At 56.6% G+C, this 27612-nt stretch overlaps 4 protein-coding genes and 1 long non-coding RNA gene across 5 annotated transcripts; 3 read left to right on the top strand and 2 right to left on the bottom strand.

Moving 5' to 3' along the window:
• Window positions 1–16: 16 nt before the first annotated feature.
• Window positions 17–6043, bottom strand: Mucl3 (mucin like 3). The gene is made up of 3 exons (XM_021223835.2): window positions 5794–6043; window positions 794–2289; window positions 17–367 (listed from the first exon to the last, which is right to left on the bottom strand). The coding sequence occupies exons 1-3, from the start codon at window positions 6041–6043 to the stop codon at window positions 221–223; spliced, it is 1893 nt and encodes a 630-aa protein (XP_021079494.1). The 3' UTR covers window positions 17–220.
• On the top strand, window positions 2234–8940 carry LOC121134304. Its single transcript, XR_005871377.1, has 5 exons — window positions 2234–4133; window positions 4422–4588; window positions 5190–5306; window positions 5650–7670; window positions 8377–8940. It is a non-coding gene; the product is annotated as an uncharacterized LOC121134304 (long non-coding RNA).
• An 889-nt stretch (window positions 8941–9829) lies between these two features.
• Sfta2 (surfactant associated 2) lies at window positions 9830–10611 on the top strand. The gene is made up of 3 exons (XM_005087624.4): window positions 9830–10012; window positions 10177–10265; window positions 10403–10611. The coding sequence occupies exons 1-3, from the start codon at window positions 9946–9948 to the stop codon at window positions 10487–10489; spliced, it is 243 nt and encodes an 80-aa protein (XP_005087681.1). The 5' UTR covers window positions 9830–9945; the 3' UTR covers window positions 10490–10611.
• Window positions 10612–16163: 5552 nt separating this feature from the next.
• Window positions 16164–21788, top strand: LOC106022688 (40S ribosomal protein S2-like; the record flags this gene model as incomplete). Its single annotated transcript, XM_040732086.1, has 2 exons — window positions 16164–19727; window positions 20507–21788. A coding segment is annotated over one exon (732 nt), but the record flags the coding sequence as incomplete, so codon positions are not given.
• On the bottom strand, window positions 17086–27555 carry Vars2 (valyl-tRNA synthetase 2, mitochondrial). The gene is made up of 29 exons (XM_005087622.4): window positions 27056–27555; window positions 26849–26930; window positions 26653–26753; window positions 26148–26269; window positions 25988–26054; window positions 25779–25876; window positions 24706–24787; window positions 24443–24562; window positions 23989–24100; window positions 23397–23485; window positions 22891–22981; window positions 22614–22741; window positions 22416–22519; window positions 22083–22164; window positions 21465–21541; window positions 21311–21386; window positions 21110–21215; window positions 20903–20973; window positions 20690–20815; window positions 20501–20605; window positions 20344–20412; window positions 20177–20255; window positions 19959–20086; window positions 19725–19877; window positions 18891–19097; window positions 17925–18036; window positions 17648–17826; window positions 17418–17540; window positions 17086–17343 (listed from the first exon to the last, which is right to left on the bottom strand). The coding sequence occupies exons 1-29, from the start codon at window positions 27254–27256 to the stop codon at window positions 17203–17205; spliced, it is 3231 nt and encodes a 1076-aa protein (XP_005087679.1). The 5' UTR covers window positions 27257–27555; the 3' UTR covers window positions 17086–17202.
• Between the last annotated feature and the right edge of the window lie 57 nt (window positions 27556–27612).

Here is a 27612-nt window from a genome sequence, read left to right as displayed (position 1 = left end):
CCCCCCCCCCCCCCGCTGTCCATTGAACGCCCTGTCCTCTCCTCGACACCTCGCTCCTCAACCAGTCCGTTAGGAAAACCCGGCCCTGCAGGGCTTGCAGCTGTTATCTGTCAGCTTTTGCTGCTCTTCCTGAGTCCCGGAAGTTGGAGTCTCTAAGCAGAATTCATCTTCCAGGAAAGGGGCGAAGCCTGGAGGAGTTGGGGGGATGCACGTCTCAAGGTCACGGAGGGGAAGGGATCTGGTTCGGTTTCAGGTTCTGCTGCTCCATCAGGTAGACGGGGTAGGAATTGCGGCCCCCTCTGTCCTCAGGGTCGAAATCCTCAGAGTCCTGGGCCGGCACACGGCGCGTTCTCCAGGCACAGGCGACCTGAGATGGCAGAGAAAGGGGTAAAGCTCACCACCCTCTGTCTGATCTCATCAGCCACCCTTGGGGTCTTCCTCTCTGACCCTGCACCTTCTGCTTGTCCGAGAGCCTATTCAAGCCTCGGTCCATATCCCAGACCTGGATCCAATGCAGAGTCCCGGATTCCACTCGCAACCCCCTCCTGCCCTGTCCCCCTTGTCCTTCCATCCAAACCCTCACACCCAAGACTGCAGCAGACCCCCATTTCCCCCCCCCCCACACCCCTTCCATCTCAGCTGCAACCTTCTCTTCCAACCGTTCACGTGGTCTCCTGGACCTGCTGGTTTTCGGCTGATCTCACACCCCACCCCAACTCTAACTCTCTACCTCCGACCCCTTAGCCTCTCCTCGGTCTCTGACCCCCACCCCCGCCCACCCCACCGCCCTTACCAAAACGATCAGGCCAATGCAAATCAGCAGGACAATCACCGCCAAGAGGATCACAACAACTATGGCCCACGCAGGGAATGAACTGCCGTCCCTGCTTGCCCCGGCAGCATGGAGGCCTCCAGGTGAACTGTGGCTGCTCTGCTGGGGGTGCTGGGTTTCTGAAGGGACGGGTCCCAGGTCCGTTCTGGTTGTCACAGAGCCGAGGAGTCCCCGGCGTGTGGTCTCGGTTTTATGGAAATGAGGAGAGCGAGCAGTAGACTTGCCCTCTGTGGTCCTGGCTGGAGGTCCTGTGGTCGCCAAGACTGCTACTGTTTTCTCTGGGTTTCCTGTAGTTCTTATGGCCACAGTGGCTGGTGTGGTCTTCCTCCAGAATACTGTGGGACTTTCTGAGTCTTGTGTGGCTTCCTGGGGGGTTGGTGCGGCCTCTTCTGGGTGTTCTGTAGACTTTGCTGAGACTCGTGTGGTCTTTACCTGGGCTGGTGTAGTATCAGGTCCTAGAGGCATCAATTGGGTTCCTGTGGTCCTCTCATTAGCTGATATGGTTTCTCCCTCATGCTCTGTAGATGTTGCTTGGGCTCCTGTGGTCCTGTCACTGGCTGGTTGAGGCTCTCTTTCAGACTGAGTGGCTGTTGCACGGGATCTTGTGGTCCTGTCACTGGCTGGTTGAGGCTCTCTTTCAGACTGAGTGGCTGTTGCATGGGATCCTGTGGTCCTGTCACTGGTTGATATATTCTCTCCCTCATGATCTTCCAGAGTCACTTGGGTTCTTGTGGTCTTGTCACCGGCTGATGTGATCTCTTTGGTGTGTTCTGTAGTTATTTGGACAGGTTTGTCTGAGGTAAAGGGAGTCCTGTGATCTCCAGCCTCTGTTGTTGCTGGGGTCCTTGGAGTCCTGTGTGAGGTCCTTGGAGCGCCTGAGGATTTTCCTGAGGAAGGTGTGGTTTTTCTACTGAGCTCTGAGTCATGGGAAGGAGTTGTGGGTTTGTATGAGGTGGTCCTTTGCCTAGTGCTGGTGTCCACAGGTCTCGATGCTGTATCCGAGTTCCTCGTTACTCTGATTTTGCTCGTTGTGGACTTACAAGTTGTTCTTCTCCTGGGTGCTGAGGTTGACTGGCTTCCCCCTGATGCTTTCTCTGTGTTAGTGGATTTGGGGTCGTCGGCCGAACGCCCATTCCGGGTCATTGGGTCTCTTCTTTGGCTGCTGGCATTCTTTTCCACAGCGGGAGTCATTTCATGATGAGCAGTGGTGTTTTGGTTATCTGCGGCTTTGGAGTTGTCTATGGGTTTATGGACTGGTTTGGCAAAGCGTACTGTATTGCACGGTTTTTTTGGCTTCTGGGTTACTGTAGACTTAGGAAGGGCTGAAGGTCGTTGCCCTGGGTCCAGATCAGCATGGGCAGAAGGAGACCTGTGAGGAAGGCCTGGGGTTAGGGTGAGTAAATGGTCAGGTGTTGAAGGTTCACCAGTCTTCTGAGGTCCTTGGAATGTGTTAGCACCTGTGGAGAGACAGACAGATAAGACACTTCCCTAAAATCTTTCCTGCCTCTGTGCTAGGCATCCTTGGGATGTACGGATGCCTGCTCGGGAAGGTTCGTTAGAATACCACACTGTGTAACCCCATTCCCGCCTCTACCCGCTGAACTTCTTGCTCAAACTGTACCTTGAGCAAAAATGTAGCCTCTTCCTCCCCACATCCATTCCTCAGCTTTACTCTCAGCCTCTGGAGTCTCTCTTGGCTCTAGATCTAGTTAGTTGGCTCTGGTTTGGTTGACATGGTCTCTCCCTCTCACCCCATGGGCACTGCCTGGACTCTTGTGGTCCCCCCATTGGCTGACACATTCGCGGTCAAAAAACGTCAACTCCTCCAATCGCGTTTCGCTTCCTCTCCCCGGAGACCCCTCGGCGAGGAGGAGCTGGAGGAAAGGAAACCCTTGTGTTCCCGCAACACTCCAGCTCCATTCCAAATGTGACAATGTGAGAGACTGAGGCAGACTCCTGGCAGAACTGTTCAGGTGGAGAGGAGGATAAGGCTGGAAGAGGACTGGGAGGGAAACCGTGAAACTTCCCTTCTGGTGACGGAGTCTGGTCTGAGTGGAGGGAGGCATCCGGCCCCCGTGGTCCACCCACATTGGGCCTCCCTCTTTGGACACATGTCTGGGAGCAGATGAGGGTGATTCTTTTGGCAGAAAATGGTCTCTCCTCGCAGGTCCTGACAGGGGAGAGCGAGTCTGCTGGATTCTGGGAGGGGTTCTGTTTAGGGACAGGGTGTGAAGGAAAACACACCTCTATCAGGTGCGCGCCTTAATTCAAGGAAGAAACAAGTGGACAGGGACAGCTGTGTCTCCGGTTCTGACCACAAGAGCGGGAGACAGGAGGTTACCAGGGAGTGAAGAGACGGCTGAGGTTGCCAGCACCGTTTGGCTCAGGGTGGCACCAAGGATCTGGACTGATTCCCGGTCATGGGAAACTGAGACCCGCCCACCTTCCCAGCTGAAGGCTAGGGATTCAGTCCTAGAGAGAGGCGTGGGAAGAGAGGACAAGGGCGTGAGGAGACTAGAGATGCCCACGTCCCACGAGGGAACCGAGTTTACAGGTGCAAGGGGGAGGCCTCAGGGTTGGTCCGATCCCCCTTCCCTTGACAGCACTGGCTTCTCAGTGATCGGGAGCCCCGTTTTCCACAGCATAGAGCCAGATTGCCCCCAGAGGAGTTAAATGCTCCCAGATTGTCACTACCGGGAGGCGGGGCCAACAAAAGGAGGTTAGGTTATGGCAGCATGCCCTTGGAGAGACTGCTAAGACACCGGCTTCCATCCTCTTTCCTGTTCTTGACCAATCAGTGAGTGGCTTCACTCTGTCACGCAGTCCCATCTCGAAGGGCTGCAACAGGCTCTGAGCCCCAGGGCCATTTTTTTTCCATGGGCGCAGCCATCAAAAACTATGACCCATAACAAAACTTTCGTCTTCATAGTTGGTATCTCAGGCATTCTGTTATGGTTACAGAAAGTTAGCACGGTAAAGCCCGGCACTTGATTTCCCCACGGTTTTGCTTCCAGGCCTCACCAGGCTGTGAGAAGCTGTCAGTCCCCCCAGTTTTCCACCTGGGACACTGGAATCCCATGGAGGAGGCGACGCCCCCTTAGCAGTAGCAATGGCAACTTCTCCTCCTCCTGCATTTCCTCCCTCGTGTTAGGGTTACAGTTGTGCAGCAACCACAGAGCAAACCCTTCCTCCCTCTCAGAGATCCTCGCTGTGAAAAGTCCATCTTAGCAGGAATCTTCTACATGCTGTATTATTCGAACATACTCTCTCCAGCCTGACTCAGGGCTTTCGAGCATGCGTGGTAAGAAGTCTACCCTTGTAGCTGCATCCCCAGCCCCTGTTCCCACCTTCCCCTGCCCGAACCTCCCTGCTGTGATTTAATCCGGGTGCTGCCCCTGATTCTCTGGGACTTCCTCCGGCAGGCTCTGGAGTTTCTGTGCCCTGCCTGAGTCTGGGGACCAGCAGGCCCTGTGGATAGAGGCTGGGCCAGCACAGTCCAGGGGGCTTCACCCACCCTGAGTGGTCTCCTCTCTCTCCCCCCTGACTTCTCTCTCCGTTGTACACCGTCGTGTGTCCCTCCCTGGCGCAGCCTGCGCCCCCCGCTCTCCGACTTGTCACCGTCTGGCTCAGACGTGCCTGCGCACCCTCCAGTCTCTCCCAGCATCCTGCCCTCCACCCCAGAGCTCCGAGGGCGCTCCCTGACCACACCCGTCACTACTACAGCACCCTGCCTTCTGTCCTGATGCAAATCTCCAGGTGACTAGGGCGAGCTTGCTCCCCTGCGCCCCCTGCTGGGCTTGTTCCGCTTGTGCAGCGGCTTGACACCCAGGTGGATCTCGGCTGATACAGGGGAAGAGAAGCAGGTAGGGAAGCTGAGGCGGCCTCCAGGGCTCTGCCACAGGACCCTCTGGGTGGGAGCAGAGACAGCAGCTCAGGGTGCCGACAGAGCACATGGTAGAGGTCTATCGGAGGCGCTGAAAGAGTCTGAGCTCCCAGCCCTGCCATCCCGTGGGACCCCAGCAAGACCCTGAGCTCAGGGCAGGAGCCCCGGCCTAGGTCCACCCCTAGTTGGGCCTATTGGAAGAAGAGGCTGCTCACTATGTCCCAGAAGCAGCCACCCCCAGATCTCAGGTTTGGGGTCTCACATCTGCTAGAGATGTGGGGACTCAGCACTTTTTTCTACGTGATAAAGACCCTCCTGTAGATGCCCAGACCGCCTCAAAGCGCCCCTGCATTTGGCATCTCTGCTCCCTGTCTTTTAACTAGTGAATAGACCTAGCATTGCCACCCACTCCCCTAACATCTATGCGAGGCAAACTTTTCTTATCCAAGCCTTGGGATGTTTTCCACCTATCAGATGGGGACAGAACCTCACTGAGCCGTCATGAGGGTCAAACCATGCCTGGTGCAGAGTAGGTTGGATCCCAGCCACTGGCCCAGGCTGCCAGCATCCTTCCTGCTGTACCATTGACAGGTGAGCTAAATGGATGGGTCAAGTTGAAAAGCCGGGTTGGGTCTGTATAGAACCTTCCGGACCACCCTGTGCTCTTTCTTGGCCACAAAGCTTGCCCTCCCCTGGAAGATGGGTATCATGGACCCTCTGGGAGACTAAGGAGACGGTGGGAGATGAAGTACCATGAGCATCAGTGGGTTCCTGTGCCCAGTATGTGCCCCCTCCCTCGCCTGTCCCCCTAGAACTGAAGTCCACACAGTGTCTTTATGCAAGCTTGAGGCTGTGAGCTGGTGTAGCCCCTCAGACTGTCTCAAAAGAGACAGCAGGATCTAGATCCCTCTCCTGCATGTCGTGGACTCTCTAGGCTGCTTCACGGCCATCCACGCCGCTCGCCGTCATTCGTTTCTGCGAGTGAGTGCACCCAACCCCGCCGATACCGAGAAATAAGACCCTTCGTGATTTCTACCCCCCCATATAGTGGGGACCCCTTTACCTCTCGGCATCTTACCTGCCTCCCAAGAAGCTGGAAGGAAGAGGAGGCAGCAGATGAAGCCAAAAGTGGAACAGAAGCCACTGGTCAGCTGAGCCATGTCAGAGCTGGGAGGCTGCTGAAGGACCACGGGCCGGGGGCCCTGCATCTTATAAGGGGTCAGGTTTGACGTCATGGGGGCTGAGGCTGTTCTGAGGTAAGCCTTAAGCAAATGGAGCTGCCCCACCCACAGGGGCGCCCTGATAATGGGAGACCGCAGCTGTGTCATAGCGCTAGGTATACCTGGGTTCCACCAAAGGGCCGGGATCTGGAGGACATGGAAACGATCTGGGTGGGGCAGCCAGCCTGCCTCCTTATCCAGCCCCCGCAGAAGGAATGGCTTGTATTGGGGTGGCCTGCAGGCTCTGAGCCAAAGCTCATGTTCTAGAAGGTTTGGACAGGGCGCAGGACGGGTCCCGGCTCTGGGAGGAGGCACACACTAACTAACCCTCCCGTCTCTCTGTCGTCATCCAGCCCCACACCCCTTACTCACACACGGCCACGCTTTCTGCCCTGGGTGGAGTGTCCCCAAGACCGGGTGAAAGAGCAGACGAGGGGGCAGCCCTCACAGGGTCCGCTGCACACTGACACAGCTGCTTTCAGACAGTGACGGGGACCCCTGAGACTGACTGTCATCATTTGTTCAGCCTTTGGGGACATCTGTCCTTCCCATCCATCCCTCCCCTGCCATCCAAGCCCAGCGGCTGCATCTACCCCTGCTCGGAAATGTGCACCTCTTACTTTTAGACGTTTCAACACCCCGCCCCCACTTTCTCCTCATTGAAAGGTCTCAGTTGTGGGGCTCCAGGGGGAATCACCTGCACATCTCCTTCCGTTAACCCTGCACCTGAGACCTCACTCACTCCCTACCTAAAGCAAACATCAGCTTAGAGACCAGCCCCACGGGGGCTCTTAGAGAGAGGAGCCCCCACCCCTCCCTAAAGCCGTTCTACTTGAAGGCCTCCTACGCCGTGGGCACTCCTGGCAATCAATGCCTTTGCCCCATCACACCCATAACCCCCGACAATGCCTGACATGCAGGAGACAGCCAGTCGGTGGCTCCTTTGCCAGCGTCAGGGTTGTGACTCGGTGGAGAGCGCTTGCTTGACATGCACAAGGCCGTGGGGCTCAAACCCCAACACCCTAAACATTTGCGAGTCTCCTGGTGGGTTGGAAGCAGGGCTGTTGCTCCCCGAGGGAAGTGAGCAGCAGAGGGTGATGGAGAGCCCTGAGGTCTTTCAGGTAGGAGGCCCCGCAGCTGGGGCCCCTGGGGCTCATGAGGGCTATAGTATTAGCATGACTGGCGCTGCGCCCTTAGGCAGGGCTGGATCGGGGAAAGGGGAGAAGCAGCCACCTGCCCATGAGCGCAATTAATGGGAGGTTAATGAGCCTCTGCAGCTGTGCCTGAGCCTGGTGGCTCAGAACGGGGCAGGCTGTGACACGGACAGCGCAGCCCGCAGGATGTGGAAAGGGAGTCCCTGAGGCTCCGTCGGGACTCCTCCCCCTCCACGGATCCTCTCTGCCATTCCTCCTCTAAGGTCCCCAGCACGCTGTGAGAAGGGTCAGTTCTGCCTCCCCTGGGGGGATGCGGCAATTCTGGGAGCTATCCTTGTGAGATGCAGTATCCAGTATCGGTATCTAGCAGGAGGCGGCTAGAAAGGCTGCTGGCCCTTTGTGTGGCTCGGAACACCTTCCAGATTGAAGAACCAACCGTCCAGCCTGATGTGTCAGTGGTGCCAAGGGCAAGGATTCCTGTTTAGAATAAGCTTCAGCCAGCGCTGCTGAACAAACACCCTCTTCCCACTTTTGGCCACAACTCACAGACCACCCAGGTGTCTAGAGAAGAGGAACGTGGTGTAGGTAGAGGCCTCTCGGTTTGGGTGTCGTTTTGGTTTTATTTCTTTTTTTTTCTTTTCTTTTTTTTTTTTTTGAGACAGGGTTTCTCGATGTTACAACTCTGGCTGTCCTGGAACTCGCTCTTATAGACCAGGCTGACCTCGAACTCACAGAAATCTACCTGCTTCTGCCTCCCAAGTGCTGGGATTAAAGGCGTGCGCCACCAACGTCCAGCACCTCTCTTTTTTTTTTAAATAATTCACTACATGTCATTCTTTTAAGTTTGCTTTACTATGTGTGTATGGGTGTTTTGCCTGATGTGTGTCTATGAACCACTTTTGCACAGTGACCATGGGAGCCCCTGAGCTGGAGTTACAGACAGTTGTGAGTCATCGTGTGGGTGCTGGGAATTGAACCCTGGTCCTTTGGGAGAACAGTCAGTGTTCTCAACCTCTCAATTTGTTTTTTTTTTATTTTTCCTTTTACTTGACTTAATATTCTCTCTCTCACCCCCCCCCCGTGTGTGTGTGTGTGTGTGTGTGTGTGTGTGTGTGTGTGTGTGTGTGTGTCCTGAACCCCAGACTGGATTTGCTCTTGCTATGTAGCTGAGGATGACCTTGAACTCACGATCTTTCCTCCTCTACCTCCCATGTGCTAGGATTATAGGCATACACCACTATGCCTGGCTATTAAATTGTTTTTGTCTTTTTTTTTTCTTTGAGCTAGCATCTTGGTATCGTGCCTTGGTTGACATGGAACTCACTATGAAGGCCAGGCTGACCTCAAATTCGTACATGGCTGCCCTTCTGCCTCTGCTGCTTGGGTGCTGAGGTTACAGGAAGAAACTACCATGCCTGGCCCAAGATGGCATCTCACAGTCACAGAGGTGACTTGGAGTCGGAAGCAGAGTCACTGGAGCCTGGTGACTCATGGTGGCCAACCATCTCTGTGTACATTAAACATCTCACCTGTGAGAACTGATGAGGTCAGCAATGCCACCTTGGTTTTTTTCCAGATGAGGGCAAACGGCTCTCAGCCATCTCCGCCCTACCCCTCATGAGCATTGCTGACGGTCAGCCTGATGGTGGCGATGAGAGAGGTCACCGCTGCACCCCAGACTCTCCTCCCTCAGGACTGGCATGTCAGTGCGATGAAAAATGGGTAGGATATCAGGACTGGAGAGATGACTCAGAGGCTAAGAGCACTGGCTGCTCTTCTAGAGTTCCTGAGTTCAGTTCTCAGTAACCTCATGGTGGCTCACAGCCATCTGTAGTGAGATCTGGCGCCCTCTTCTGGAATGCTACACATCTGAACGCTGTATACATAATAAATAAATCTTTTTTTTTTAAATGGATAGGATGGGCTGGGCGTTGGTGGATCACGCCTTTAATCCCAGCACTCGGGAGGCAGAGGCAGGTGGATCTCTGTGAGTTTGAGCCAGCCTGGTCTACAGAGAGAGTTCCAGGACAGCTTCCAAAACAATACAGAGAAACCCTGTCTCAAAAAACAACAACAACAAAAAAAATTATTACAGAGCTCGTCAGTAAAGCGTTTGCCATGCAGGCATGAGGGCTCGGGTTCCGTCACCCACATAAAAAGTCTGGCATAGAAGCTGGAGAGATGGCTCAGGGGCTAAGAGCTCCTGCTGCTCTTCCAAGGGGCCCAGGGTTCGATTGCCAGCACCCATATGGCAGCTCACAGCCATCTGTAACTCTGGTTCCAGTGGGGGGATCTGACACCCTCTTCTGGACTCTGAGAGCACTGCACACATGCAGGCAAAACATTCACCAGCACAAAATAAAAACAAAACCTCAAAGGTGGAGGGTCCCCACGGCCCAGATTTCCCACCTGGAAAGCCACTGTGCCTGGGATGTTAAAGACGCCTCTTGGCTGGGGCAGGTGAGGCCTCACCCACGCCTCCCTTAGCGGCCCACATTCCAGAGCCCTTCTCTGGCAGGGATGATGGCAGCTAAGAACAGTTAATCATTAATCCCTCAAGAACCTCAGAGGGGCCCAGGCTTAGGTGGGGCCCCACACCTGCAGGAAGGCCCCCTCTTGTCCCCACCTCTCTCTCTCTCTCCAGAGGTCTGAAGCAAACAATGGTGAGGGGAGCTACCCTCCACATTACCCAGTGAGTGGCCCTCTCCAGGCTCATGGGAACCACTTTGGGAGAACTGGAAAATCCAGTTGTCGAGGCTCTTGGTGCCCCCAACACCAGCACCGAGGAGGGCCCCGGTGTGAAGGGACACCATTTCCACATATCTTGCCACTGTATTAAGAAGTGAGGTAGCCACAATGGGGCCTCCGATGTCCCTCTTCCTCCTCCTCCTCCTGGCCCTCCTGGACAGCTCACACGCAGCAGGTGAGGGCTGGAGGTGAGAGAGGGGAGGGGATTCCTTGGTACCGAGTCCCTGATCTGGGATAGCACTAGGGGAAAGGCAGTCTGGAGGGGGTGTGGGACGAACCTCCCTGGTGGGTAGCCCCACCCTGACTGCAGGGTCTTGAGTCACATTTCTGGGTTCCCAGGGCCAAAGGTGACTTTGAAAGTAAAGCTAACGGAGGCTTTCCGGGCCAAGGCCTCCCAGGACGCCAGCTTTCTGGACATGCTCCAAAAGGTATTTCTGAGAAAGGGGATAGTGGCGGTGCTGTGTGCTTCCCTGAGTTCCTGGGGGGCTCTGCTGCGCTGGCTGGGCCCGAGCGGGGAGTGGGGTGCTGTCTATACCTCGTCTTCTACTCACTTTTGTTCCCCCAGATCTGCATCCTCCTCCACCTCCCGCCGGGGGCCAACATGACCCTCCATCACAAAGGGCCACCACACCATCTAACCTGCAGACCCTGAGGGCAGCCAAAGCCTGTGTGGGCCTCGGAGCACAGGCTCCGGGGAGTGGGCGTTGGGAGGAGGCATGCCTTGACCCAGCAGGCCCTTGCCCTGCCGAGTGCTAATAAACCCGTGGAGTCTAACGACTGGCGTGGTGATTCCAGTGGGGTCTGTGAGCACAGGGCAGACAGGACAAGAGGGTCTCTGGCTGATTCTCCTGTTTGCTGAGTACAGGTGCCCGTTGACTCTCCCTGTACACCACAGAGTATGAGGAGTGAGGTAACTTCATACGGACGGACGGACGGACGGATGGACACACACAGAACGCCTATCCTGCTGTGTCCCTGGCTTTTCCATGTGTTCCTGGAACACTCTGCAAAGGCATGGTCTTTTTTACAAGAAAAAAACCCAGGCTTGGAGAGGGTTGCTCTCCTGAAGTCCAGCAGCATCGAGGAAACCGGGCAGCCTGCGGATGTCTTAGCTTAAGTGGGGTCTTAGTCGCAGCCCCTTGTCCTAAGCTTTGGGGCTGGGGGCCCAGGACCCCCCGGGAATGTGGACGGAACATCAGGACATAGCCCATTGGCCCAGGGTCCTGTGTGGCCTGCAGGGTTGGTCAGGGTGGAAAGCAGGGCAGAGGGAAGTGAGGGGCGGGCGCAGTTGAGAAAGAGCCAGCAAGTGTCAGTGCTGGAGGGAGGCAGCCGCTGGAGGAGCCTGTGACGCCTGCCGTGTGGACCTGGGGTTACAGGTGTCCTGGGGGGATGGAGCTCTCCAAGCTTCTATTCACCCGCAAGATGGGGATGGCAGCAATGCCGGTATCCTAGGACTCCTCTGAGAACACTGTGGGTAAACTCTGGAGGGATGTTACACACGCACAGCCTGTCATGCTGCAGGGGGCGCATTGGGACACACGGATGCCAGAGGAGGAACCCAGCCTTAACGGTTCAAATCCTCTCGGGAGATCCAGAGTCCCCTTCCTGTTTTTACCTGACTCCCTCGCTCAAGATTATCTTGAGGTGGGCTTATCGGCTCACACTTTTCAACCTAGCAGCAGAAGCAGGTGGATCTCTGAGTTCAAGTCCATCCTAGTGGACAGAGCGAGTGCCAGGACTACATAGTGGAACTCTGTCTCAAAAACAAACAAGATAAATTATCTTGGCTTCTCAGTGACTAAATCTTGTAGCCTAGACTTGACTGACCCCTTGGGAGTGTTGAGATGACTGCCACTGTCCTTCCCTGTCCCCACCCATGCCACCATCACCCCACCTAAGAGCTGACTCCTGTGGAGGTGTGGGACACTCCAGAGAGAACATCTCTAAGATGAGGAGCCACAGAAGAGAAGGAAGCAGGAGTAGAAATTTCACCTTTGCCTCTTTCTTTCTAACTGTCCCGGGACATGTAGCATCAAGGAGAGCTAACCCTCAGGTCTCCAGTGGACCCCAGTGTTCTGAGATTTGCTCTTGGACTGCACCAGTAAGGAGGAAGCCCCCGTGGGTCAGGTGTGCAGACTCCAGACCAGCTGGGGACTCAGGCTTGAGGAGAGGACAGACGTCAATTCTTCTGCCTAGCTCCTAGAGCTCAAGACTTGAGGTCACCAGGGTGTCCCTTCCAGATTCTTTTCCTAGAACAGTAGAGTGGAGATAATGCCTTGGGGTTCACCGTAGCTTGAGGGGAAGCTGGAGGAACATAAGTGGACAAGGAAAATGAAAGCAGTCTCACTGAGATGGAGACTTTTTCCCCCTTTCTTTCTTTCTTTCTTTCTTTCTTTCTTTCTTTCTTTCTTTCTTTCTTTCTTTCTTTCTTTCTTTCTTTCTTTCTTTCTTTCTTTCTTTCGTTTTTGAGACAGCATTTTTCTGTGTAGCAGCTGGGGCTGTCCTGGAACTCACTCTGCAGATCTGGCTTCGAACTCACAGAGATCCGCCTGCCTCTGCCTCCCGAGTGCTGGGATTAAAGTCCTGGGCTACACCGTGGTTTCTTGTTCCCAGAAGATATTTCAAGGAGAAATGGCAGGAAACAAGGGGGTGGGGTTTCTAAACAGGGCCAATAGGTGAAAGGGGGCGGACCCAGGGACCCTATATAATACCCAAGCCAGCTCCGTTTAGTTCCCTGAGTCTGCTGCCTGGTTTTCTGTCTTTCTCCGATGTTCAGTTCTCCAGGGGATACGCTCAGCAGCCCCTCCATGGCCAGCAGCACCCCCTTACATTTATCGGACATCTTGTGCAGGATTTGAGAAGACTTCAAGGTAGGATATACTTGGCTGAAAATCACCAGGACTCGGAAGCAGCACGCTCATCTAACACTCCAAGGGCCCTTTCCGAGCAAGGGGACACCCTGACCTACACTAGCTGATGGGAGCCCTGGTCAGTCCTGTTTCCACCAGGAGCAAGGAGTCGGCCACTTTGAGGTCCCTGGCTAGACGGAGATCTCTCTCATGAGAGCCAGGGTGGCGAGTTAAGCAAACCACTCTTAAATGGAGACAGAACAAACCAGACTCCGAGGCCCTGGGGAGGAGGGTTGGAGAGGCCACACTCCGCCACTCAGCGCACCTGAGAAAGGGCCATGGGGCAGGTCCTCAGCTTCCTGACTCTCAGGCGCTTGAGCTAAGTGCTGGCACCTGGGGGTGGGCTGTGTGGGGGCAGGGAAGACTTGCTTAACTTTTTATCTGTGCGTGCCGGCCTGAATTAGTGCGCCCGTGCCTCGGCAAGAGGCTTCAGCTGGAGTTACAGGCAATGAGATCTGGGTTCTCCGAAGAGCTGCTCTGCCTGCCTCTGCTTCCTAAGCTGTTGTAGCTTAGGAAAAATTCAAAGCAGACTTGGGGTTTTCGGAGGTAGAGGAAAGTGATGGCAAACTGGCCTGAAATTCAAGTGGAGGCAGCCACAGGTGAGCCGTTCCGTGGGCCTAGGAAGGTTTTGTTGGATGCTGGACCCAGAGGGGCTTTTGCTGTTTGTTCAAACCCATGTAGCTACCGCTGAGCTAGCAGGACAAGTGGCCTCCCCACCCATACCCTATCCTCTAAACCAGGGTCTCCTCACCCCAGGAACCACCCCAGCCCTATGGTGTGTGCCTGTGGTGCTCTCCCCTGGCCCCCTGAAGACACTGAGCTTCCAGGGTCTGATGGTTTATGGGGGAGTGGGGTGGGGAACATGCTGTAGGGCTGTGGAAGGGGCTCAGGGGTTGAAGGGTTGCCTAGACATGCACAAGGCCCCGGGTTCCATCCCCAGCACGGAGACTGCAGCAGCCCAGGGTCAGACTCTGGCCAGGCTGCTGGCAGAAACTGCGGGAGGGAGCTCAGCCTGATGCTGGAGGCTGGGGTTGTTTCCACTTGGCATCTCCAGGCTCATTTTTCTGTTTCTCTAGATCACAGGTGCATGTGGTAAATAGCTCAGCCCAAGTGCTGAGCTTGCTTACAGATTATAAACTTGAGGGGTAAAGAAAGTTAAATGTTTATTTTTGTTTTGTTCGAGATGGATTTTATATGGGGAAGATGATTCACTAATCTGAACAAGTTCTCCCTTCCTCTTTTGGTCCTACTGAGAAAGGAGAAGGTACAGGCACCCACACCAGGTCGGTAAAATCCCAAGAGGATGCTCCGGAGTGGGAGACAAGGTCTGGAAGATGTTCCAGTGTTTGTAGTCCACAGGTGGCTGTCATCGGCAGAGCATCCCGTAGACTGCCCTTACTGGGGTCTCTCTGATCGTGGGTCTAAGAAAGGAGCACCTGGTATTTTTCTGTGCATAGACCTGACCTCAATATAAGCTGGAGGATTTTTTTTAATGGCCTCTAGTAGATCCTGGCATGGGTGAGAGTGAAATGGGCCGCTCCTTGCTGTGGAGTCTGAAAATATGTTGCAGATTTGCTAAGCGCTTCAGTTTCTGCTAGGGGTTGTCAATAAGGGAGGCGCTTTCAGGGCAGCCCCCAGGAGCAACAGGGGCACAGTTAGTGTAGCAGGGACGACTCACTCCTGCAGGGTCTGGAGAACATGGGGTTAGCATCGGAGCTCTTTGAGCACCCAGTCATTCTCTTTCTAGGCTTCCAGTTTCCAGTGGTTAGAGGGGAACACAGCTTCCTGTCTGACTACCCTGTTCAACACGCTCTCCCACCCCAGATACCATCCCTTGACCGGCCTCGATGGTCAGGGCAGCTCCGGAGGTTAGAGGATATCACTATCTAGTGGTCGGGTGTGTCCCTTCAGTGTCCGTGGTTGGGCCATGGACTCTTTTTCGAGACAGGGTTTCTCTGTGGCTTTGGAGGTTGTCCTCGAACTCTCTGTAGACCAGGCTGGTCTCGAACTCACAGAGATCTACCAGCCTCTGCCTCCCAGTTGCTAGGATTAAAGGCTCGAGCCACCACGGCCCAGTGCCATGGACTCTTCTACCCTTGGGAATGGCCCTCCAGACGTAGCTTGAGGCCCCCTTAAGGATCCACTCAGTGGGTCACTGCTTTCTATCTTAACCCCTGGTCTCGTAAGGAAGTCCGTTTCTCCTGGTCAGTGGACAGAGTGGCGGGCAAATGCTCTGGTCTGGATGCCGGCCCGGCGTGTCTGAAACCTTGCTGGCATGTTTCAATGGCACTAGTGTCTTGGGGCTTGAGTAATCAGTTCTCTCTCTAAAACGGCTCCACCCTGGGTATCTGGGGACCAAGCAGGAGGTGGGCACCAGACATAAACCTGGAGGACCAGGGACGCCTGTCAGCTGTGGCTGGTGATGGAAGAGTGCAGTCTTGTGAAGTTTCATGGGACTGGCTAGAGCCGTGTAAATTGTAGCTGGAAGCCTGGCTTCTGGCGAATGCCTCGCTGCCTTCCCCTGCAGCTAGCTCGGCTATGTGATAGTGTCTCCAAGGCGATGCATAGTGGGAAGGGTTAAAGCCCTTCAAATGGCCCCCACCGTGCTAACCTGATGACGTGCTCTGTAACTGGACCCACGCGGCAGTCACTGACCATAGCTTGAGAGGACCGTTCCGGTTGAGTCGGCTGGTCACAGCTCAGCTCCCGACCACACCCTCTGCTCTCTTGACCTCCGTGGGGTTTCCCTTTGTGTGCCCCATCTCCTGCCCAGCCACACACTGGGCCTCCCACAAGTCTTTGCTTAACTCCGTTTACTATTCCAGCACGCTTCGGTTCCCTGTTCTCCCTCGCATTTGATGACTTTTACACCCACTCTCACTGAACCCGGGGGGGGGATGGATGATGATGACGACCAGGGGACGGGGACCCGCCTGCTTCCGTCCCTTTGATAAGCGTGTGGACTCATGGCAGCCACTGAAGTAGATCTTGGATGTAGTTGTTGTCAGGATGGCAGGAAAACGACGTGGAAAGGGGCAGAGACACGGCAGCCGAGCCCCGCACTTCTCGGCAGCAGGAGCACATGTCAAAGCAGACGTCCTGTTTAAAATCTGGTTACCGCCCAGCAGAAAAGAGCTGCGCCTGAGGTGGTGGTTATGCTGACTCGGCTAGGCTAAATCCCTGTTAATTTGGGCAAGTTACTTCCATTCTATGGCAGCCGTGTGTCCAAATGAAGCAAAAGCCCACGGGTCGGTTCTTAGAGAGATTCCAAGAATGATGGGAGGCCCGGCCCTCAACAGGCTCCACACAAATGGCTACCCCTGAGCTACCTCCATGCAGGAGGCCTGAGCGGGCTCTGAACTTCACGCAGGTATTTGGGTGCAGTACCCCTGAGCTACCTCCATGCAGGAGGCCTGAGCGGGCTCTGAATTTCACTCAGGTATTCGGGTGCAGGTGGCTGTCTGCATCTGGGACCGTATAACTCAGACACTGAGTGTATATGTCTGTGGTCCCCAGAGCGCAGAAAAGAATAAGGAATCCGAGATTATTGATTTTTTTCTGGGCGCATCTCTAAAGGATGAAGTTCTAAAAATCATGCCAGTACAGAAGCAGACTCGGGCTGGCCAGCAGACCAGGTTCAAGGCTTTTGTCGCTATTGGGGACTACAACGGTCATGTTGGTCTTGGTGTGAAGTGCTCCAAGGAGGTAGCCACTGCCATCCGGGGTGCCATCATCTTGGCCAAGCTTTCCATTGTCCCTGTGCGGAGAGGCTACTGGGGGAACAAGATTGGCAAGCCCCACACTGTCCCATGCAAAGTGACGGGCCGCTGTGGCTCTGTGTTGGTGCGTCTCATCCCTGCCCCCAGAGGCACTGGCATCGTCTCGGCTCCTGTGCCCAAGAAGCTACTGATGATGGCCGGTATTGATGACTACTACACGTCAGCCAGGGGCTGCACTGCCACCCTGGGCAACTTTGCCAAGGCCACCTTTGATGCCATCTCCAAGACCTACAGCTACCTGACCCCTGACCTCTGGAAAGAGACTGTGTTCACCAAGTCTCCTTATCAGGAATTCATGGACCATCTTGTGAAAGCCCACACCAGAGTCTCTGTTCAGAGGACCCAGGCTCCAGCTGTGGCCACCACATAAGGGTTTTCATACAAGAAAATTAAAGTGAATTAAGTCTGTTAAAAAAAAAAAAAAGAATAGAGACAGGCCCAAGGAACAAAGGAACTCCCACGTAAGGTGTAGAGCACAGGGTCACTAGAGCCGTCTCTTCAGTCACGCCAGAAGTCCCTAGAGCGAGGCAGAGAGCGATGAAGGCGCTCACACAGGTGTGTGGGATTTTATCATTTTATCTCCTCATTCTTGCGTCACAGGGACACTTCCTTTTACAAAATGAAGGTGGACTGTCGCCTCTGAGGTCACACTGTGCCAAGGGCAGGCAGATCTGTCCTCAGACACCAGTCTGAGAAGCAGCGCTGGCACCGGTGTGAGTGGGGCTGAGCTCCCTGACGCTGGGAGCCTCTTCTGTCAGCTGCTGGAGGTGGGAGGCTGCCCGGTCCAGCTTTGACAGTTCCAGGCGGAGGGCAGAAAGCTGGACACGGAGGAGGGTCAGGGTGGGTGAGCTGGCCCCCTACACGCCCTGCCCCGCCAGGAACCCAGCCTTACCCTCTGCTGCCTCTCTGCAGCCCCCTCCGATGCAGTCCGGCTCAAAAGGCCATCAAGCTGTTTTTGTAACTTCTGCCTTCGGGCAGCTAGCCGAGGTAGCTGGCTCTGGGGGTCCACCAGGCCCTACATAAGAGAGAAGTCTGAGACACCCACAGCCTGCTCATAGCCTCCACCACAAGGCCTTCCCTTCCACCCCTGCCCCTCAGATCCCTTCAATGCCCTCTGGTCACCTGCAGCTCCATGTAGACCTTAATGGTGTCATCATCCAGTGGGGTGAGGGCCCAGCCTGAAGGAGCCGCTGTCCCTGGGGGCAGGAACCCTACAGCCCCACAGTGGCTCAGGGTGCCCAGGGGCTCCAGGAAGGGCTGGAGTAGGTCCTGGTCTTCTGGGTCTGAGCTCTGGAGCAGCACTAGTGGAGGCAGGGACAGCGAATCGGGGTCAGTGTGGGCATCGGCTCCCACCCCTTGATGCCTGCCCTTCCCTGAAGACACCCAGGCCCAGCCTCACCTCGGGGTCGGGCTTTCGTGATCTGGTAGGTGGCTCGGAGGGCCCGCAGTGCCTGTACAACCTCTTGCACTCTGGAGAAGCGGAGTTCCAGCTCGGGCTGGCGCCAGGACTCCTGGTGAAGAACCCCAGAGTCAGCAAGGGAGATTCAGCATTGAGGCTGCAGCTGTGCCCTCATCGGCAAGTACGACACTCCCCTCCCAGGAGCGGGGCAGCATGTGAGGGCGCCACCCGGGGATTTGCAGGACTAGTGGCCGATGCTTGTACTTGCTCCCAAGTCACCCGCCAATCCCAACCGGGCTAGAAATCTAAATGCTACCAAAGCACAAAGCCCAGTGAGTGTCAGATTTAAATGCAGAACAATTTTACTTTGTACGAATGTTTTGCAAGCATGCATTCATGTGTAAGCACATTCGTGCCTGCTGAATCCCCTGGAACTGGGGTACAATTATGAGCCACCAATGTGGGTGCTGGGAATCGAACCCAGGTCTTCTGCAAGAGCGAATGCTCTAACTGCTAAGCCAGCTCTCTAGCCCCAGACCTTTTTCCTCTTTTTTTTGAGACTCTATGTAGTCCTGGAATTTGGTATGTGTACCAGGCTGGCCTCAAACTCACAAAATCCTCCTGCGTGCATCACCACACCCAGCTTGAACTTCAATTCTTGAGGCTGTAAACAGCAATTCAGTAGGGCTGGGTGTGGTGGCACATGCCTTTAATTAATACCAGCATTTTGGAGGTAGGTGGGTCTACATAATGAGTTCCAGGACAGCCAGGGCTACACAGAGAGACCCTGTCTCAAAAGAAGAAGAAAAAAAAAAGGACTTGGAAATGGCTCAGCAGGTAAAATGCTTTCGGGCATGCATGGCAACCTGACTTGGAATCCCACGTAAAAGCCCCATGGCTAAGTGACAGTGGTCCCACAACCTTCAGCCATCACCAGACTGTCCCTGTATCCCTGCCCACACTCACCAGGCTGTGGGCACTGGGGTAGGGAGCCACACAGATGCTGGGGGCGAGGGGGCCACCTTGCCTGGGAGGCAGCCTTTGCCAAAGTTCTTCTGCCAGGAAGGGCATCAGGGGGGCGAGGAGGCGCAGGCCAACATCGGCGCAGGAGAACAGGACCTGAGGGGGCCCTGGGGGGCAGGGTTCCTTCGCCAACACTGGCTTCACCGCTTCCTAAGGGAGGAGAACAACCACTCACTGCTGTGCCGGTGGGGACCGGTTCCCAGGACCGGGTGTACGCTGAGCTACTGAACATCACCAGTGCCATGCTATCCCTGGATGTGCATGTGATCAGACCCCGTGCAGAGGTTCCCAGAGGATGGGGAGAGGAAGTGGTACAGTGTAGGAAAGGGTTTTCCCTGCAGTGCTGGGAACAGAACCCAGAGCCTTGAGCATGCTACCTAGGCAAGCCTACACTGCACTGTGTCCCCTGCCCTGGAACAAGGCTGAGAAACAGCGAGGGACATCAGCCCCATAGCCAGCCACCACTGCCTGTCCTGAAGGGCTCTGGGGAACTGGACAAGCACGCTGGGTGACTGTCACGGGACAATGCTTAAAGTCCCTGGTCTGGAACCCCCCCCCCCACTGTCCTCCTAGGATGTAGCTGGCCACATCCTAAAGCAGTAGCTAGAGTGACAAAAGCAACTTTCTTTCCCTGTTTCCTAGACTCTCCCAGCCTCCCTTCTCTCTAGGAGAGGCAGGCATCAGTGCTGGGCTACACTACAGAGCCCAGGCCAGTGAAGGACAACTTGGTGCACCCACGGAGCTCTGGAAACTGCTAGGCTGTGCCCTGCCACTCACCAGGTAGACATCGCAGAGGTTGTGGAGCCAGAAATGATACAGGGTGTGGGTGACGAGCGAGAGCTCGTGGCTGAGGAAGCCCCTCTCACATTCATGGGCTGCGAAGGCCAAGCGGCTCAGAATCCAGGCATCCATGGGGGAGGAGGGAGACACCTGCAGGCAGGCGGGCATGAGGACCTGGGGGCTGGACCCCGCTCCCTGCCACCTCTCCAGGCTGGCTGCCCGCCTCCCCACCTTGTCTGCTGGCTGGGGTACGAAGTTCTCCCCCAGGGCACGGAGGACAAAGCGCAGGGCATTCCAGAGCTTGTTGCAGAAATGGCGGTAGGTCAGGACCTCAGAGACGGACAGGTGCAGGTCGCCCCCTGGAGGGCAAGAACAAGGAGTCGTCTCATCCTCAGCCAGCAGGGCTGTCCACACAGGTGCCCTCGGCCATGCCACCCACCGAGGCTCACCCAGGACTCCGTGGGAGCACAGCGCAAATCTCAGGGCGTCTGTCCCGCACTCGGGGATCCCGTGAGGGAAGTCCTTTTCCTGCAACCACAGGGAGACGGGTGTGACCCAGGCTGCAGGGGAAGCGGGCAGGCAGGTTAGAGGCCTGGACGGGGGCCACAGGTCTCACCTGTGCTGCGGCTGCAATGGTTAGCTCGCCCAGGTCCAAGTTGCCATCTCTCAGCTTGGCCTGGAGCACCTGAGGATGAGTGACAAGGTCAGGGGCTGCTCTCCCCCACCATCTCCTCCGACCCCTTCATCCCTTGAGCTAAAGCCTTTGTTCTCACCGGCAGCTCCTGCCCACTGATGATATCCCGCGGGTCCAGCACGTTCCCCAGAGACTTGCTCATCTTCCGGCCTTGCCTGTCCCGAACCATGGGATGCAGAAGCACCTGGAGACGTGGGGGGGGTCAGCAGGAGGGCTTAGGGACCAGGAGGGGGAGAGGCCTGGCGTGTGGGGCACTGGGGGACCTTACCTTGCTGAAGGGGAGCTGCCCTGTGAGCTGGGTCCCCAGCATGACCATGCGGCCCACCCAGAACATCAGGAGGTCACTACCAGTTTCCAGAAGTGAAAGGGGGTAGAAACGAGCGAGGTCTGGTGTCTAGGACGAGATGGGCAGTAAGGTCCGAGCCAGGCTCTGTGGTCCTGCGTCGTACCCACCTTCACGCCCCCTTTTAGCCCACCTCACCTCTTGGGGCCAACCCAGGGCAGAAAAAGGGAAAAGAGCCGAAGAGAACCAAGTGTCCAGGACATCAGGGTCTGGGAGACAAAACAGGGAATGAATGGGGACAGCTAGACCCTTCGGCCACTGCTGCTGCTCCTACCCAAGAAGGGTCTCCGTCTGCTCCACACCCAGCGCCCCCACACATCTGGCCAGCCTCTGCCGCGCACTCACCCCTCTCCAGGGTCAGCTCTGCCACTGGTCTCCCGGTCAGCTTTGCAGCTACTGCTCGGGCCTCAGCCTCCGATCGCCCAACCGCCCAGCATTCCTTCCGGTCACCCTGAAAAAAGCAAGGGCCTAGTGTGGCGGGCTCCCACCCCAAGTCACCTCCCCAGGCTCCGAGCTCGCCTCCCTGCCCCGTCGCTTCTCACTGACCTCCGCCTTCTCTCCAACCACCAGGTAGGCCGGAATCTGGTGGCCCCACCACAGCTGCCGGGAGACACACCAGTCCCTGCCAAAGAGGGTGCCAGTTGACACCTCCATATGACCAGTGGCCATCCCCCTCCCCAACTTTGAGAGCCCCCCTTACCCAATGTGGGCAAACCAGTGCTGCCAGGTCTTCTGGTGGAAGGAAGGCCAGAGCCCCAGCGCCCCTGACTCCACAGCCTGGAAACAAAGGTGGCCCCCACGCCTTTAATCCCAGTATTACCAGGCAGGTAATCTCTGTGAGTTTGAGGTCAGCCTGGCCTACACAGCCAAGTTCCAGTCCAGCCAGGACTGCACAGCGAGACCTTGAAAAACTCCGAAGGGGGGTCAGCGAGATGGCTTAGCAGCCTGGTCCCACGGATGAGCCAACTCTCACCCTCACTTGGTACCGTGACACCCACGCAATTAAATAACTTTAAAGTTTCAAGCGTTTATGTCCGTGTATGATGCATACACAAACACGCACAGAGGTCCTTAGTTCTGTCCCCACACGTGTTCGGGGGACTGAGCTCGAGTGGCCGGGTTCGGCAGCCAGAGCTTTTGCCTGTTGAGCTGTCTCAACAAAAAAACTCTCAGGAAGGACCTTGACTTCGGTCCAGAAGATTCTGGGCTAGAGCACACATCAGCCCTGTCAGGCCACCTGCCTCTACCGCAGGATCTTCACCTGTGTTTCCCGAGTCTCAGACGCTCCCCTCCCGGCTCTCCCCACACTGGGCCTCACCTTGGCAGCTCGGTCCCCCATTTCCTGGCAGCGAACAAACCACTGGCTTTTCAGCAGGTACTCTACCACGTCCCCGGAGCGGCTGCAAGGGTGGCAGGGTGAGGAACAGCTGGGGACACCTTTATGATCCTAACTCTCCAGAGGCTGAGGCCAGAGGCGTTCCAGGCCAGCCTGGGTTATACCATCAAGACCCCAACTCCAACAGAACCCTCTGCCCAGAACCCACACTCTAGCCCAGGGCATCATCCTGCTGTCAGTCACTCTTAGGCGTCATCCACCCGCCCCCCCGGGGACGGCCCCCAGTGGGGGACTAAAACGGCGTTACCACGCTACCTGCAGATGGGCAGTACCATGGGGTGCTCCCGCAGGCCCCGGAACAGGCCCTGCTCCCTCAGTGCGCATAGGATCTTCTCCCGGGCCACAAATCGGTGAAGGCCCTGGGGAGAGGTGGCAGGATCAGAGGCCTCAGACAAGGTGAGGCAGGGCAGAGGGTGCCCATAGGAGACGGGGTAGCACCAACACCGGCCCCACCTGCAGCCAGTCTCCGCAGAGGGGCGTCATGGTCCCATCCTCCGCAATGACACTCAGCGGGGTCAAGCCATGCCGGGCCCCCATCTCGGCATCTGCTGGACTGTGAGCCGGAGTCACCTTCACTGCCCCTGGGGGATACAGCTCTGTGAGCCCCGCACTGGTCTTGGTCTTGCGTTTCAAGCGGCACATACCCCCCCCATCCCCTCCTGCAGGGACACATTCCCGACAGCGGCTCTCATGGCTCTCCCTTCTCCCTGGACCCTTGACTTCCACACACCTGTGCCCACATGCGGCTCAACGGCGGTGTCCGTGATGAGGGGGAGAAGCTGTCCCGTCAAAGGGTGACGAAGCTGCCGTCCGTGTAAACGCTAAAGGCAAAGGTGAACAGTCAGGGTTAGGCGCGAGTCTGGGACAGGGACAGAGAAGGCAGAGTGAGGGGTGAGCCCAAGACCGGCCAGCGAGCGATCGAGCGAGCCCAGGAGCAGACAGACGTCCCCTGCAGCGCCTCCACTGCAGGAAGCGCACCAGCGTGGCAGAGACGCAGATGGGCAGCAGCTGCGCTTGGACTGGAGGCCACACCCACGCTTAATTAATTAAATTAATTAATTTAATTTAATTAATTAAAGCAGAATAGCAAAAAAAAAGAAAGAAAAAAGAAAAAAAAAAGCAGGGAAGCGTAGAGGCAGCCACCGCAGAGCAGGGAGGAGGGGTCTCAGGAGAGGGGCTGGAGTAAAGGAAGGCTGCAGCCTCAGCAGGGGGTGCAGGCTCTCTCCAGTCACTCACGGTGTACCGCGGGTCGTCTGGATGGACGGCCACAGCCACATCTCCAGGCAGCGTCTCAGGCCTGGTGGTTCCCACCACAATCTCCGCACCTGGGGACAAACGTTCACGCACTGGGTCAGCTGATGCCCCGGCCTCCTCCCACACAGGTGGAGCAGACAGGATCCAGCTGGCCCTCCCTTCCTCGTGCCCTTTTCTGAACCAAATGCAACACTAACAAACTACACTTTAGAACTAACCTTCCCCTGCACTGTTTTACAGAGACACCGGGGCCTCCTGTAGCCCTGGGTGACTCGGAACCTGCTATGCAGACTAGGTGAGCCTTAAACTTGGAATCCTCCCACCTCTGCCTCCCAAATGCTGTGATCACAAGTGCACCGGTCACTAGCTTATCTTTCACCTCTTTCCTTAGTGAAAGACTCTCGTAGAATCACACTGAGTTTCCAAAGAGGGCCTCGTGCGTTTCACTTCCCCCCAGGACCCCCAGAGCAAGGACCCACGATGGCAAGCCTACCGGGGGTCCCAGCAAAACCCACCGTGCACTCGGGAGAATGGGAAGCGGAAGAAACAGGGCAACTTTCAGGACTACGCTCACCGGGCTCGCCATCCACAGGGAAGGCGACAGAAACAAGGAGCCCAAAAGACACGGGGGTCGGGCAGCCGGGCAGCCGGAGCACTGTGCGGCCAGGCAGGGGCCGGCTCTCCACCTGGAAGGTTGAGGCAGCAGGTGAGACAGCAGCCTCTCTGTAGAGCTCACATCCGGGGAGTCCCACCGCCCTGCATCCGGCCTCCCGGCCATCCACCCCAACCCCATCCAGAGGGCTGGCTGGGGGAGTCAAGTTCCACAGTAAAGTCACAGGGCTCAGAAACCACGGCGGCTCCCTGTGCTGAGCACTGCGCAGATTCTGTGACTTTTTACAATGTCCCTACAAGGCAGTACGCCACCATCTGATTGACAGGAGTGGACAGAGCTTGAGAAACTTCAAACACAGCAGCAGGGGCCAAGGACCCGACTCCGCCAGCCCGCAGCCTTTCTCCCTCTTCCTCACCTCAATGTCCGAGATGGCTGATCTCAACGTACACGACCAGTTGACAAGCTGACGGCTCCGGTACAGCAACCCCGAGTTGTAGAGTCGCACAAAAGCTTCCGTCACGGCTGCTGAGGAGCCCTGGAATGACCTGAGTGTCCACACCGGACGTCCTCCCTCAGCCGGACCCAGGGATTCCTGTGTTCCTCTCCAGACACATTCCACACTGGTCTCTAATGCCCTCCCCACAGAACCCACCCACGGGGGCTGTAACATGAACTCACGGCGTCCATGGTGAAGCACTCTCGATCCCAGTCCAGGGAGGCGCCCAGAGCGCACAGCTGCTCATAGATCTCCCCTCCTTTCCTGTGCCAGAGGTTTCTGTCAGTAAACATGAGCAGGGCACCTCCCACACACTAACCAAGGATGCTCGCCAACGCCAGGTACCAGAGGGAAAAAAGTGCAATGGCAGAGACCCAGCAGAGTCTGGAAGCTGACGGCACAACCCAGGGTGGGGCTTTCCCCAGCTTTAAAAGACACATAAAGGTCTCCGCAGGGTGTCTAAGCTTTCAGCTCCTCTGAGCCACGCAGGATGAATAATTAATTGTCTCGGGCAACACCTTGGGTGTCCAAGCTGTGGCTCCCTGGTTATAAGAGCGCGCGTGCGCGTGCGTGCACACATGCACATGCATGCACACACACACACACACACACACACACACCCTAAGCTGCAGCCCACAGGTTGTGAGCACACACATACATACACGCATTTTGCATAACACTGTAACATGACATCGCCATCATCACATCCGAGAATGATGCAATAAAGCAAAAGACAAAACAAAAACCCACACACACACAAAAAAGTCCCCAAAATGTTTTAGGTTAGTTAACAATTCGCAGCTATGCTGGGACGCACGAGGCCCGTGGGCCATGAGTGGGTCATGCCTGGCGGCGGCAACTACTCCATGAAAAATGTAAGAAAAGCGGGAGAGACAAAAGCCTGTGACGACAGATATGGAAGGAGAAGGCCCGGGCGCATGGGAGAGGAAGCCTAAGAGAAACAAGGGTAAAAAAAAAGAAAACCCACTCATATGTGTGTATGTCCATCCATTACACACACACACACACACACACACACACACACACACACACACACACACACACACACACACACACACACACAGAGAGAGAGCTCGGACACCCTGCCCACCCAATGCTCAGAGTTCCAGAGCTTCTGCCCTGAGGCATTCAGGAGGCACCGAATGCTACCAGGCAGGAGAGGTGGCGAGCAAAGACTCATTCAGCCAGTCACACAAGCGCCCCGCCGCCGCCGCCGCCGCCGCCGCCGCCGTACTCATGTTTCCACTGCCACACGGCCTTCAGGAAGTCTTCCCGGCTCAGCTGGTGTCTCCTCACTCCACGCTCCTTCCACAGTTGCTTCTCCACCACGGCCTGAGGTGGGGGATCAAGAGCGAACGAGAAGCTTTCGAGCTGCCTCGGATAAAGACAGCGCCATCAAGCAAGGGTTAAGAGGGGGGAATGGGGGCAAAGGACCCCACACACCTGTGTGGCAATTCCGGCGTGGTCTGAGCCAGGGATCCACAGCACGCGATCCCCACGCATCCGGTGCCTGAGGCAGAGACAGCGTAAGGGACCCGTTGAGCTCGCTTCTCATTGGCTCCAACCTGCCCTTCGGGACGGGCGGCAGCCTCCTCCCTCTCACCAGCGCACAAGCGCGTCCTGTATCGCCACCGTGAGCGCGTGGCCGATGTGCAGGGAGCCAGTGACGTTGGGAGGTGGGATGCACATGGAGAAGGTCTCCCCCGTGGCGTGGGGCAGCCGTGCCTAGGAGCAAGGAGGAAGTCAGAGGCACAGGGCAGGACTGCTTGTTACCCGAGGAGGAACAGCGCCCTCTGGTGCCCTCGGGGCAGAAAGAACTTCAAGGAGACCAGATGGTACTCAATGCCGTTAATGGGAGGCCGAGGCAGGTGGATCTCTGTGAGCTTGAGGCCAACCTGGTCTACATAGAGACTCTGTCCACCGCCCCCCCCCCAAAAAAGCAAATGATGACGACGATGGTAGAATTTCGAAGAATATCCAACGCGGGGAAAGCAGAGAGAGACCTCTGGAGAAGCCAGGGGCCAAGGGAAAGCTCAGCTGTGAAGCTGCCCTGTGCCCACCAAGCTCCGGGCTGCTCACCTGTCCGTTCCGATCCGCCCAGCACTAACCTGATACTCGGGCTTGAAGAAGCCCTCACGCACCCACCACTGGTACCAGGCAGCCTCAACGTATCGGGGGCTGTAAGCAGGAGGCAGGGGCCCAGAAACATCTGTACAAACACAGGGAGATCCACTTCTGAGCTGCATTTCAGCAGACCAAAAGGCAGTAGAATCCAAAAAAGAAAACCCATTCCCTACAGTTTACCTTTCTTTTCACCTGGCTCGGTGGGGATTTCATACAATACTACCTCCTTGTGACTCCAGGTCTTAGTGGGCGCTGCAGGTGACTGGGAGGAAATGGGGGAGTGTGAGTGTGTTTTGCAATTCCCAGAACACCAGTCACCCGGATCCCCGCCACCAGTCTCCTTCAGCCCCTTCTCAGGTCTTGGAGACCCAAGGACTGACCCCTGACCTTGCTCTTCTCTGCTAGCCCGGCCTCCAGGGCCGCCTGCTTCTCCCGCAGGCGCTTCTGCTTGGCTTCACGGTTCCTCCGAGTGAGGGACGAGCCTTGGGGCTCTGGCTGTGTACAGAGTGGCTGGGGCTTGGAGAGTCCCCGGGGGGCCCTCAGTGCCCAAAGCGGTGGCCGGAGAGGGGCCAGAGGGAAATGAGGCATCGCATCGGGAGTGTTTGGGCAGAAGTCGGGGTCTGCTTCAAGAGGACGTGGGGTGCGGGAGGTCACCCGCGGGACCCGCTCGCTCTAAGTCCTTCCGCCTCGGGGCGGAGCGCATGGTGTCACCAGCCTTCTGCAGTCGGGGGCCGCGGCGTCCGGAGGGGGCAGGGGCTCCGGCCGTCACCCCGCGCTGACGCGGACACGCACAAGACGGGGTTCGGAAACCAGGGAACCCCCAAACTTCCACACGCGCCTCTGCTCGGAGCGCCGCCGTGGATCCTGCGTGCGAGCAGGGACGCCGTCGGCTGTGCGCACGCGCGCGGGGGCGGGGCCACGCCGGCGCGTGCGTAGAAGACTCT

The sequence above is a fragment of the Mesocricetus auratus genome, unplaced genomic scaffold (genome assembly GCF_017639785.1).
Source record: "Mesocricetus auratus isolate SY011 unplaced genomic scaffold, BCM_Maur_2.0 Super-Scaffold_100027, whole genome shotgun sequence".
In the NCBI taxonomy this organism is placed as follows: Eukaryota; Metazoa; Chordata; class Mammalia; order Rodentia; family Cricetidae; genus Mesocricetus; species Mesocricetus auratus.
This window is presented reverse-complemented; position numbering and strand designations above follow the sequence as displayed.

Bases quoted from the DNA above. Each gene is read 5' to 3' on its own strand.
- Mucl3 (XM_021223835.2), bottom strand. From the start codon at position 6,043: ATGACACAGCTGCGGTCTCCCATTATCAGGGCGCCCCTGTGGGTGGGG. The intron at 2,290-5,793 runs GTAAGATGCCGA...GTCTCTCCACAG, and splicing joins TCCAGCTTCTTGGGAGGCAG to GTGCTAACACATTCCAAGGA. The intron at 368-793 runs GTAAGGGCGGTG...CTGCCATCTCAG, and splicing joins GCATTGGCCTGATCGTTTTG to GTCGCCTGTGCCTGGAGAAC.
- Sfta2 (XM_005087624.4), top strand. From the start codon at position 9,946: ATGGGGCCTCCGATGTCCCTCTTCCTCCTCCTCCTCCTGGCCCTCCTG. The intron at 10,013-10,176 runs GTGAGGGCTGGA...CTGGGTTCCCAG, and splicing joins GGACAGCTCACACGCAGCAG to GGCCAAAGGTGACTTTGAAA. The intron at 10,266-10,402 runs GTATTTCTGAGA...TTGTTCCCCCAG, and splicing joins TTCTGGACATGCTCCAAAAG to ATCTGCATCCTCCTCCACCT.
- Vars2 (XM_005087622.4), bottom strand. From the start codon at position 27,256: ATGCCTCATTTCCCTCTGGCCCCTCTCCGGCCACCGCTTTGGGCACTG. The intron at 24,563-24,705 runs GTGAGTTCATGT...AGGTCATTCCAG, and splicing joins AGTGCTTCACCATGGACGCC to GGCTCCTCAGCAGCCGTGAC. The intron at 19,878-19,958 runs GTGGGGAGGCGG...GCCTGCCTGCAG, and splicing joins TACCCCAGCCAGCAGACAAG to GTGTCTCCCTCCTCCCCCAT.